This window comes from Ptychodera flava, chromosome 20, assembly GCF_041260155.1.
Source record: "Ptychodera flava strain L36383 chromosome 20, AS_Pfla_20210202, whole genome shotgun sequence".
Taxonomy (NCBI): domain Eukaryota; kingdom Metazoa; phylum Hemichordata; class Enteropneusta; family Ptychoderidae; genus Ptychodera; species Ptychodera flava.
In genome coordinates, this window is record NC_091947.1 from 37,368,444 (window position 1) to 37,382,171 (window position 13,728).

The 13,728-nt window shown below is 36.7% G+C and overlaps 1 protein-coding gene across 3 annotated transcripts in view; it reads right to left on the reverse strand.

Annotated features, from left to right (window-relative positions):
- Window positions 1-13,728, reverse strand: part of LOC139120869 (kinase non-catalytic C-lobe domain-containing protein 1-like) — a 133,423-nt gene that overhangs the window by 50,550 nt on the left and 69,145 nt on the right. For all 3 annotated transcript variants that reach the window (XM_070685491.1, XM_070685490.1, XM_070685492.1), the window contains one exon: window positions 675-3,021. In XM_070685491.1, coding sequence (XP_070541592.1) covers window positions 675-3,021 — 2,347 coding nt within the window. The remainder of the gene's footprint in view (window positions 1-674; window positions 3,022-13,728) is intronic.

Below are 13,728 nucleotides of genomic sequence, written 5' to 3' on the forward strand. Positions count from 1 at the left end.
CAAAGATGTATTGTTCCTTTCTCCATTTTACAATTCTCAAACATATAGCCTGAAAACTACTGTATTCTTGATGAATATGTAAAACTGAAATTTTCAAACAGAAGTTTAATACAGAATGTGCACCAGGAACAGATATTGAAACTCAAATATCTATACAACTCTGCTTTTATGAACTTATTTCAAAGCCTGGGAGTAACTAAGTTTTGGCCAATTTGTTTTTTGAAAATCTGAAATGAAAATTTTCCCCATAGAGTTAACATTGGGATAGCGATAACTGTGAATTTCAAATATCAGTAAATTATAGGTATCTTGTTTCACTTGCATCAAAATTACAATTTACAATTTTAAAACATTCAATGTCATCCATTGCACACATATAGTATCTATGCTTAAGACAACATCACAAACAGTCAAAAACATTGTAAAAATGGACTATTTTTAAGTGTGATTCTGTCCGGCTTTAGTTACTGGTTTTGGCAATCCATGATACCGTGTCTCAATAACCTACAATTTATTGATCAAGCATTTACTTTATAAAAAATAATTTTACATTCAATCCACTTGGATGGGTTCCCATAGTGGTTTATACAACTGATAGGGTACTCACATGATCATAGATATTTTGTGATAGATATTGATCAGCAAATCTTCATATATTTATGTATCTTACTCACCCATGGCCAAGTCTTCTACTCCATTTTCTAGGTAGCCATCAAAGGCATATGTTTCTCTGATTAGTTTAATTACATTCTTCAAATTTGCACTGTTTGTCAATACATCTGCCAAGCTTCCATTGATAGAAACCATTTCTTCTGCACTAGACAAGTTGGCTTGCATGTGGACACCACTATCCCTGGATAAGGATGACATTGACATGGGTGATGCTGGTGATGTGATTTCAACTTTCATGTTATCCAAAGGTCTGGTATCATCTAGGTCTTCCACCATCACTCTTTGCGAATGTAGATTGAGTAACTTGTCATCAGTTTTGGAGTTGATGCCATACTGATCATGGAGATATTCATTATTGCAGCTATGCCTGTTTGTGATATCATTACTATCCAACATCACAGATCTCTGATACAGGCTGGATTCACTGCTTTCAGAGTCACTATAATTATTTCTGTATGAATCAAATCCTTGCAGTTCAGTTTTAGGGTTTTTTCCATGACGAATTCTTTCCCGTTTCATACTTGGTGACTCCTCATTTTTGTCTCTCTTAATGTTCTTTCTGTATTCACTATCAGAATCAGTCTCTCCTACTTCAGGTGTCAACTTGTCTATATTCACTTTCACATTTTCAGTAGCTGCTTTCAGATTGGTAGATCTTTGATTGTCATTTCCAATCTTTTGGTCACTGGAAATGTATTGTCCAAAGGCTGTATTGTACTGTAGTCCCATGACAGGTGTTTGAAATGGTAAATTTTGGAAGTTTTGGACACCTGAGAATATTGGAGTATTGCTTTGAACAGTTGTAAACCCTGGGTATGGCAAGCCAATTGGCACCATGTTAAAAAGACCGGTATGTGGATCTTGCTGGAGGGCAACTTGTATGGGGAAATTAGGATACATGCCAGGTATTTGTAGTAATGAATTTGTTGGAATGTTCTGCAGAGGACTATTGGACATCTGAGATGGACTAACTTGTTGCAGATGTATAGGAGTATTTGAACCTTTCTGGCTCTGTAACTGAACTTGTGGTTGATTTGACAAGTTTTGCATCTGTAAGTTTGGTATGTGCAAGGGATTTTGTGCAGAGGTACATGAAGTCTCAGTAACAACTGAATCTGGTTGTTGTTGCACATTTTCATTGTCACTACTTTTCATACTGTTTTCACTAATCTCATATTCTTCCCCTGACACTTCACCTTTAACCTTTGACACACTATCTTCACTGACTTGATTGGCATGACATCCATCAGGGATTACGGTCACACTTTGAGTCTTTCCTTCTTCTACGATATTTGTATCCTTTCTGTCACTTTGTTTATCAATATTGATTTCATCAACCATTTTTACCTTTTCATTTTTAATTTTTTGTGTTTCTGATTCCCTTTTCTTTCTACTCCTTTCATGCTTCCTATTTTGATCATATCGTCTTCCTGTTTTTGAGTCTTTAGTAGAGGACTTTACATGCCTTCTTGGAGACTCAGATCTAGATCTGCCTCTTCGTTTCTCTGATCCTTTGCTAGAAGTGTCTCTCTTTCTAGATTTTTCCTTTCCATCCTTTCCTAAAACTTCATTTTCTAAATCCTGAACAATATTAATTGGTGGCTTTGGTTTCATGAGTTCTAATTTCATGGCTTTGGCCATCTTCTGCTTGAAATCCTCTTGGGGCAGGAAAGTAGGTTTGCCATGATTTGAACTTAAACTAGTCCTTCTTTTGTCTTGATGTAAAATTATAGGAGTGAAGTGGGTTGCCTCAGAGGAATACGCTTTGGGAAGATCTAAATCAGTCATTATATTACCTTTCTTGACAAGCAACTGATTATCACCATGGTTAAAAACAATCGCTTCATTATCTTGAGTAGGGACATCACCAGTATGTTTGTGTGTATGGCTAGCTCCTTCAATTCTTGTGAATGCACCACTGCTTCCTATACTACTTAAGCTACTTTCAGAAGACACGTAGGGTCTACTCATGGTTTCTTCATCACTTTGATTTTTCTTGCCAGTGTTAACAAATGCTGATGGTCTTTCAGGCAATTCAAGATTCAGTACAGTTTGCTGTTCAATCGGTAAAACATCTGGTGAGTTTTTATCTGTTGATTCTAACAAATCATGTGTCAATGACTTGAATCCCTGCACAGCATTAGGCTTCGCATCATCATCATCATCATCATCATCATCATCATCATGTGCTGAAGTAGACGGAGTGAAGTACGGTGATGTTGACTCAAATGAAATCATTGTATCCTCTTGTGATGTTCCTTTGATATGTTCACAGTTTCCCTCCTTCCAAAGTTGTTTACATACTTCATCTGAGATAATCCCTGTTTCTTGTTCATGTTCTTCACACATCTTTGCACGTACAAGACATAAAGAGAAAATACCGTCAATGACGCTGTACCTTCTCTAATGTGTGGCCAGGTCAGGTAATTGGTTGTTGGCATGGAGTTGTTGGTAAATAGTTGATGATGTAGGGGCATGAGGTGGGATATGGACCCAAAGAACCCAAAAGAATAAATACATCAATCAAAAAAAATTCTAAGCTACAGTATAAACTGCCTAAAGATATTTCAATGTGGAAAAAAAGTTAAATAATTCAGAAATATATATAGTAATGACGCACTTCCCTACTGACCTGAGTGCATGTGAAATACACAACCTGGCATCTGTAAATTAAATGTATACCAAGTGATCATTTTAAGTCACTTTTAACTGTTTTTAATGGATTTTCCAAAGAGTCCAGGGATCACTTTGGGGCGCGATAACGCGATATTTACGCTCAAAAATCAGAAAAATCGCATTCAGAAAAATCAATTGGGCAAAAAAGTCGCGCCGATAATTCAAATGGCGCGTACGTGATACCTTTACGCGATCTAAATTCATCGGTAACATTTGGCCGGTTTTCAGTACAGAACCACTCATTGTGTCGCCGTAGAGAGCGCTATAATTACGCTAGAAAAAAGCTGTTGCAGAGTTACCCGTTTCAACAGCATTTGTGATTGGTTGCCAACAGGAAGTTTTGCGTTCATTGACAAATCATTGGAGTCGATACAGCAAGTGTTCATTGCTGACGTACAGTGTGTTGTCGTAGCTCAAAATGGCGCTTTCGAAGGAATATTCGTGTCCAGTACGAGTGGTAGTGCGAAGAAAAAACGAAAATGCACTATTCTGGACTACTGTACTTCCGTTACTCCCGCACTGGAAAGTATGGACTCGACCGCCTCCGATTACAACTACACTCAGAATGACAGTTTTCGGACAGGGTAGTGAATTTCGCCAAAAGCCGTTTCATAAATGACGAGCACAACGAAATCTTATTACCATACCCTTCGAAACTTTATTGTGTTTATCCTCAAACTGTTAACACCGACAGAAGTGGCATTTAGGGGGGTCAAAGTTGCCAATTTTTGCCCCATGTTGAGAGCGTGTAATTGGACTACTATCGCAGTAATCGGACGTCGTATTTTGAATGTGATAAGGGGCTAAATATTGATATTTTGAAACTTCGAACCCTGATTTTCAATTTCGATGTGTTTAGAAAACTATGTGGAAATATTTCGTGATAATTAGTTACGTTTAATCCATGGACGACGCAACTATATTTCAACGTGTATAGCGCTTCTAGATATCGGACACGGGCTGTCCCTGTGTGTTGCGTTCTACACCTCGTATTGTACGGTGTGGCTAACTTCACCAAGTTTGTAGCGCCCGAAATAGCTTTTACCCCCAAAAAAATCCAAAACGGGACGGCAGCGTCACCTGACTTAATATGCTGTAGCATGACTTGTAAAAGTTACGCTATCAAAACGGAGCGAAGGGCGTATAACGAACAGCATGTCATCAAATGTCTGAAATCTGAGGTCGTCCGAACACTGTCTCACTGAGTGTATTGTTATGCAAATTAACCAATATGCAGAAAATCAGGGAAAGTTGGTCCGGTTCCCACAGACTTTGAAATTCTCCCACTGTTTTTTTTTCATGTGCGATTTTTATCTCATGCCGTTCTTGAGCCAGGGTAATCCCTGAGAGTCCTGTGGAAATGATGAAAAACGCTTATCTGGTCTTGTGTTTGTAAACCTCATGGCTGATAATTGTCATAGTATTCAAAAAAAAATACCGTCAATGACGCTGTACCTTCTCTAATGTGTGGCCAGGTCAGGTAATTGGTTGTTGGCATGGAGTTGTTGGTAAATAGTTGATGATGTAGGGCATGAGGTGGGATATGGACCCAAAGAACCCAAAAGATGATTAAATACATCAATCAAAAAAATTCGAAGCTACAGTATAAACTGCCTAAAGATAGTTCAATGTGGAAAAAAGTTAAACAATTCAGAAATAAGAATTAACAGTCCAAAATAGTAATGACGCACTTCCTTACTGACCTGAGTGCATGTGAAATACACAACCTGGCATCTGTAAATTAAATGTATACCAAGTGATCATTTCCAGTCACTTTTAACTGTTTTTAATGGATTTTCCAAAGAGTCCTGTGGAAATGATGTAAAACGCCTATCTGGCCTTGTGTTTGTATAACCTCATGGCTGATAATTGTCATAGTATTGAAAAAAAATTGAAAGTGAAGAAATTACTGTTTTTAATAGGCATATTTTCCTTGAAATACATGACCGTGTAAAGAATATATGCTAAAAGTGTTTAAGAGTAAATTTCTTTTCAAAAAATAATTTAATTTGTGACCAAAGGATTTTTATTCTTTGAGTTTACAAATTCAAATATTGCAATTTGTTCAATCATCTTGTGCAGTGCAAAATTTATAAAATGACTGAGAAATAAAAAAACTTGGCAGAATTACAGTCTTTGTGATGTAAAATTATGGGTTGACATCACGATAACTGTTAATCTGTTTGAAGTACTAATATACTATAATTTAAAAAAGAAAAATTCATGCAGAACTGTAAAATATGTTGTCAGCAATGTAGTGTTAATTTTGACTTTACATCAAAATATGCCTTTGCTGGATACCAAATATAGGGCGAAATATCAGCCATGTTCAGCAAAATCCACACAAAAGCATTGATCCTTTTCTAATTTGATTTGATTTGCTTATGTTATCCTTGTATGACAGTCAGTACAATATGGAACTTGAACACAACACAGTGAATAAGTATGCTGTAAATGAAATGGTGTGGCTGCATCCACATGCAGCAATAGGAGTGCCTTTGTCTCTCACCCTTCATTTCCAATCTGTCCCATCCCTGAAAAAATAGTTTGGTCTTATATTTATAATGTTAATAATTTCTGTATTTGTTAAAATGTGCGCATCTCAAAAACTTTTGATCATAAACATTTTCATTGTTTTTTATAGCTGACCAATCAGTTAACCTGTTTATTTGAATATTTGCGCATTTTTCCTCAGTATTTGACATTTTCTGAATACTTTCTTATTCAGTTTGTCATTTGCTAAAAGTTTAAATGCTCCATTGTGTGGTCAAGCTTTCCACAAGCATCAAATGTGGTACTTCATATAGGAGAGTCTGCCTCTAGAGGCGGGCATCATGAACACTCCTGTGTTTGTTAGTTAATTCCTCCACGTAAACTTCTGATTGTACTGTAAACATTGAACATGGCCGACGTCCGATTTTCCTGTCTAAAACTTTCACTCATTTTCGTTCATATGACTCTGAAACTCCAGGAAACGATTGGGAAGAAAGGGTTATCTTGAAATATTGAGGTACTCGTCGATATTTTGCAAAATTAAATGAGAAAAATGCAAGGAAAATGCCGACAGGCTTACACAATGACAGTTTTCAGACTCGGAGGCATATGATCATCTCTGCAGATTGCGTGCAACAGGCCCAGATCACGTGAGGCCATGAGGGGATATCCACGCAACTCAGTACCAAACACTAGCGCTCACAGAGTGAGCAAACACAAAGTGAGTACCCCTAACGTCAGCTCAGTAGTCTGTAATAGATTGTAGTCAACTAAGAAACCTTGGAGAAAGGCTTAACACTGTGGCTATGCCGCTAAGTCCCTTTTGATTTTTGTCATAGCTCAAAATCGTTCTCCCACACCTCAACCTGAGCCATGAACACCCCCACCAGTTTATGATATGACCCATCACAATGGCATGACGTCAACGGATCTTGACAGACGGAAGTCTTGACAGACGGAAGTTCTTGACAGCAGCATATTGGTTTTCAACTCTAATACCTTCTCTGTCTATAAATAGACACGAGAAGGTAAAAATTGAAAGTGAAGAAACATTTTCCTTGAAATACATGACCGTGTAAAGAATATATGCTAAAAGTGTTTAAGAGTAAATTTCTTTTTAAAAAATAATTTAATCTGTGACCAAAGGATTTTTATTCTTTGAGTTTACAAATTCAAATATTGCAATTTGTTCAATTATCTTGTGCAGTGCAAAATTTATAAAATGACTGAGAAATAAAAAAACTTGGCAGAATTACAGTCTTTGTGATGTAAAATTATGGGTTGACATCACGATAATTGTTAATCTGTTCGAGGTACTACTATACTATAATCTAAACAAGAAAAGTTCATGCAGAAACGGTAACATATATTGTCAGCAATGTAGTGTTAATTTTGACTTTACATCAAAATATGCCTTTGCTGGATACCAAATATGTAGGGCGAAATATTAAAATCAGCCTGTTCAGCAAAATCCACACAACAGCATTGATCCTTTCTTATTTGATTTGATTTGCTTATGTTATCCTCGTATGACAGTCACTACAATATGGAACTTGAACACGACACAGTGAATAAGTATGCTGTAAATGAAATGGTGTGGCTGCATCCACATGCAGCAATAGGAGTGCCTTTGTCTCTCACCCCTCATTTCCAACCTGTCCCATCCCTGAAAAAATAGTTTGGTCTTATATTTATAATGTTAATAATTTCTGTATTTGTTAAAATGTGCACATCTCAAAAACTTTTGATCATAAACATTTTCATTGTTTTTTATAGCTGACCAGTCAGTTAACCTGTTTATTTTGAATATTTGCGCATTTTTCCTCAGTATTTGACATTTTCAGAATACCTTCTTATTCATTTGTCATTTTCTAAAAGTTAAAATGCTCCTTTGTGTGGTCAAGCTTTCCACTAGCATCAAATGTGGTACTTCATATAGGAAGGTCTGCCTCTAGAGGGCGGGCATCATGAACAGTGTTTGTTAGTTATTTCCTCCACATAAACTTGTGATTGTACTGTAAACATTGAACATGGCCACGTCCGATTTTCCTGTCTAAAACTTTCACTCATTTTCGTTCATATGACTCTGAAACTCGAGGAAACGATTGGGAAGAAAGAGTTATCTTGAAATATTGAGGTACTCGCCGATATTTTGCAAAATTAAATGAGCAAAAATGCAAGGAAAATGCCGACAGCTTACACAATGACCGTTTTCAGACTCAGAGGCATATGTTATCTGCAGATTATGCAACAGGCCCATATCACGTGAGGCCATGAGGGGATATCCACACAACTCAGTACCAAACACTAGCGCACTCAGAGTGAGCAAACACAAAGTGAGTACCCCTAACGTCAGCTCAGTAGTCTGTAATAGATCGTAGTCAACTAAGAACCTTGGAGAAAGGCTTACATGTAACACTGTGGCTATGCCGCTAAGTCCCTTTTGATTTTTGTCACAGCTCAAAATCGTTCTCCTGCACCTCAACCTGAACCATGAACACCCCAACCAGTTCATGATATGACCCATCACAATGGCATGACGTCAAGGATCTTGACAGACGGAAGTATTGACAGACGGAAGTAGAAGTTGACACCAGCATACTGGTTTTAACTCTAATACCTTCTCTGTCTTTAAATAGACACAAGAAGGTAAAAATGAGTTTTTAGTTACTTCTGATAATAACATAATTTAGTTAAAATAAGTGGTAAGATATAGCTCTGTTGTGATGTTTAAGATTATAAGTAAATTAAGTATGGCCAGTTTGTCAATTATGGGAATACTGACAAACACAGGTTGTATTTGAATATCAGAAGCAAATTTCTGAGTATGCTGTACGCTATTTTATTGAAGGGGCGCTGCACCCAACACAGCATATTTTGCTCAAAAATCACTGTTTTGCAAACATTCATTCAATATTTATGAATTTGTTAACCCAAGATTAAAATATTGGTTGAGTTCACCTTTTGGCTCGTCAAGCAGTCATAAATGACATGATAAAGAAGTGTTAATTTCTGTAAATGTATGCAAATCACCCAATATCCTGGCTATTTTCTTCTCCCAATTTCAAGATTTTAAAAGAATTTAACTCCACTCTGGCTGGGTCAAATTTCTGCAATTTTCACATTCTTTAAATGCTATATTAAAACGACTATTTGTATGGCAATAAAGTTCTTACATTTTCAGAAGAGGCATTTTAATTTTCATTAGGGGAAGGCTGCATTAACTTGCATGGTACCTGAAACCCGAGTTCTTGCCTTACCAACTCGGGTGACAAACAGAAGACTTTTAATCCCCAAGGTGTGAATGTTCCATTGTTATGTTTATCTAATCCAACTGGTGCCATTGTAGTGCCATTGTAGGAAAGGCAGGTCTGAGAAATTGATCCTCTAAGGAAGTCGGGTATTCCTAAGTTAATGGAGGTTTCCCGTAATGGCTAATCACAATTTTAATAATTTTTTTTAGTGTCAGTCTCTCAACCCATGCCATTTTAGAATGAGGATAGATAAAGCAAAATAAAAGTCATTTTTTTCTAAATATACTCTTCTTTCAATCGAAGTATTACATTAACATCAAGTTTTTGACTTAAATTAATTTTTTATCATTAATACCAAAATTGAGGTTTTTTACCCAAATACACACCCAGTTCATCCTTCGCGTAAACTACTGCTACCATACTAAACTTTCCCTCTGCTTTTTGAAAATATATGGTATGAGGGGGTTTCCTTGTCATCTTTGATGAGAAATGTTGCTTTGAAAAAAACTGTGTTGGCAACGTACAGCTCCACAAATGTTTTGTTTGACCAAAGCCGGCAAAAATTCCCAAAAAATATAAGTACGCAACTTTAATCATAAGTTCAACAAATCTGAATTGGGTTATCCTATAAACCTACATACAAAAGCAATCATGCAAGGAGAACTTTGATTTTTTTTAAATTTTTTGACCAAGAACTGCAAAAATGCCCTCCAAAGTACAGTTTTGCAGGTATTGTCACAATTTGTACAACTGACCTTCATATCAAATTTCAAAGATATCTGATAGGCGGTAACAGACTTTTAAAACATAGTGTCAATGACACTTGGCTCACATTTAATTTGATGTGGCAGGCCAGAGTGAGTATATTTAATTATGTTTACCCCTGGGAACATGCATACTAAGTTTCAAAGCAATCTGACGAGCAATTTCAGAGAAAATGTTTTGGCCAAAAATGGGAAAAATTGCCCAAAAATACAAATATGAAAATTTCACCACAATTTTAAGACAGTAAATTAAGGTTGCCTCTAGGTACATGAATACCGAGTTTCAAAGCAATCAGAATATTCAATTCAGAGAAAAGGATTTTTTGACCAACAAGTCATCACTCATGACACAATCAGCGATGACTTGTTGTGTATGTTTGTATGGTATTTGAATTAGGTGATTGAATTATATGCTTGGTAGCTTCATTACAGGGACGTTGGGTGAATTTGTTAAATGTTGGGAAATTACATGATAGTGGTCTATGGGGGGGGGTCATGTTTGTATACTTGGGACAGTTAAGTTATGGATGTTGGTGTTTTCCATTTATTTAATAAATATGTACCAACATTGAACAAAATTGGTTCAGGGATAGTTGAGTATTGGTTCAAAAACATGGAAAAATTGCAACAAAATGGACATCTGGCAGCCATATTGGATGGTATCACGAAATAAATTGACGTGTATATATAGGCCATAGTAATTTATCTGTGTACCAACATTGAACAAAATCGGTTCAGGGATAGTTGAGTTTATGGTTAAAAAACATGAAAAATTCGCAACAAAATGGCCGCCCAGCAGAAATATTAGATTGTATGGCGAAATAAATTGACGTGCATTTGTATGACAGAGTACTTTATCCTTGCACAAAGTTTGAAAAAAATCGACTCAGGGGTGACAGAGAAACAGCGGTGGACAGATGGACGGAAAGACAGATGGACGGACGGACGGGACCCAATCTATAAGTGTCCGCCGGACTGCGTCCGTGGGGACTAAAAATGAATAAAATTGCACCAAATATACAAAGATGTAAATTTCACCGCTATTTTAACAAATCCGACATAAGACAACCCTAGGATGAAGAGTTTCAAGTTTCAAAACAATCCAAAAAGAGCTTTTGGAGAAAAAGATTTTTTGACCAAAAATGGGAAAATTGCCCCAAAAATGCACATATGAAAATTTCACCACAATTTGAACAGATCTGACAGAGACCAACCCTAGGATCATGCAGACAAAGTTTCAAGGCAATGGGACTGGCACTTTCAGAGGAGATATTTTGAAAAAACATAGGGCGAAAGTCCCTGAAGCTACAATTGACATGGATACAAAATTAAGTATTTCCTGACTGTATGAAATTATCTCACTAAGGTCATCCTAGGGACCTGTAAACCAAATATTAAAGCTGTCTGGCCAGCGGTTTTGAAAAAACAAGTCATCGTAGATGACACAGTCCCCACTTGTTAATGGGTACTTTGATTACAAGCCCTCAGAGAAGATAGAGTCCTCTTCATGAATTTGGTCTGTGATGTCCTTTTACTAAGTTTGAATAAAATCGGTGAATAAAATCGGTTGAGACGTGCCCTAGTTTTGGTTAAGGACATGAAAAAATTGTAACAAAATTGGATCATATCATGAAACAAATTGACTTACATATGTATGACATAGGTTAATGTCCTTGTACCACTTTGAATAAAATCGGTTGAGATATGCCTGAGTTATGGCTCTGTACATGAAAAAATCATGACAAAATGGCCACACGGCAGCCATATTGGATCGTATCACAACAATTGACGTGCATATATATGACATAAGTCAATCTCCTTGTACCAACTTTGAATAAATTTGCTTGATACATGTTTGTGTTATGGTTCTGTACATGAAAAAAACGTAATAAAATGGCCACACAGCGACCATATTGGATCGTTTCACGAAACAAATCAATGTGCATATATATTACATAGGTCGATATCCTTGTACCAACTTTGAATAAAATTGGTTGAGGTATGCCTGAGTTATGGCTCTGTACATGAATAAATCGTATTAAAATGGCCGCCTGGCGGCCATATTGGATCGTATCACAAACCAAATTGATGTGCATGTCTATGACATTGGTCAATGTTCTTGTACCAACTTTGAATAAAATCTGTTGAAACATGTCTGAGTTACGGCTCTGTACATGAAAAAATCATAACAAAATGGCCGCCTGGCGGCCATATTGGATCGTTTCACAAAACAGATCGACGTGCATATGTATTACATAGGTCAATGTCCTTGTACCAACTTTGAATAAAATCAGTTGAGATATGCCTGAGTTATGGCTCTATACATGAAAAAATCGTAATAAAATGGCCGCCTGGCAGCCATATTGGATCGTATCACAAAACAAATCAACGTGCATATGTATGACATTGGTCAATGTCCTTCTACCAAATTTGAATAAAATCGGTTTAGATATGCCTGAGTTATGGCTCTGTACATGAAAAAATTGTAATAAAATGGCTGCCTGGCGGCCATATTGGATCGTATCAAGAAACAAATCAACGTGCATATGTATGACATATGAAGTAATCTATGTACCAAGTTTGAATGAAATCGCTCAAGGCGTATCTGAGATATCTGCGTGAACGGACGGACGGACGCACGCACAGACGGACGCACGCATGGACGGACATGACCAAACCTATAAGTCCCCCCGGACGTTGTCCGTGGGGACTAACAAACGACCCAACAGTCGACAGAGCTCTGCTGTGTTTTGTAGAGAATAACTTTTTGTGACACATGTATTGATGAAGAAGGTGGATATCTTTGATAGCTCATTTCAGGATGGCCTGACCAAAAATGGAAAATTAGCTGCAAAAATACAAAATTGAAGATTTCATCATAATTTCAATTTATTACATTAAGATAAAGCCTAGGAACCTGTATACCAAATATCAGATGAGTAACTTTTGAGAAAAAAATATTTTGACCAAAAATGGCAAAATTTGACCCAAAATAAAACAGCTTCTTCTATGGTATGATTCTGGTGGTCTGATAACTTTCAAATTCAGTGTGCTCACATTCGGTTTGAATTGGTCCATTCAAGAAATATTTAAACCAGAACAATAAGAATGACAAAAGCAAATAAGGTCTGCAACTTAGGTACTGGAGGTCATCTTAAGGAACATGCATATCAACTTCTATAGCAAATCCTAAATACATAAGCAAATGTCAACAAAAAAATTAGCTAGAGAAGGCTTGACAAAAATAAAAGGTTGGAAGAGTGGGGATAAAATAAAGAGTGGGAAAAAATGTACAAGGGATCTGGTAAAAAGTAATGCTACCTCATCAATCTTCTAGACCCTACCCCCTCCTGAATATCAAATGTTCCACCCCTTGGTATTGACGATGTTTACATAAGGCCAGATGGCAGGAAATGTATTTTCAACCTTGGGAACTTTTTAAGTTATGCTATGTGTGCTATCATTTGAATGTAAACAGCACTTAAGTTAGTTACAGATAGTGAAATGCCTTCCACTGTGAGGGTGATTACGACATCTGGAATTATCCTGGATCCTAATTTCTCATCAGTTCTTGTGTGTCTTACATAGAAAAGTTGCAAAAATTGATCTGCAACGAAAACATTCACCTTAGCTTTGTTTTCTGGATCAAATTTTACTACAAATTGATACCAAATATGACAAAATTATGTTCACAGCCTTTAAAACTGTCTCACAACATATCCCGGGTTGGTGTGGGTCATTTAAGGTCACAAACTGAGAAAATTACCTAAAATATACAAATTTGGGGGTTTCCCAACACTTTGAGCAGAAAATTTAACTAATAACATCCCTCGGGACTTTTATACCAAATTACAAAGCTATCAAACAAG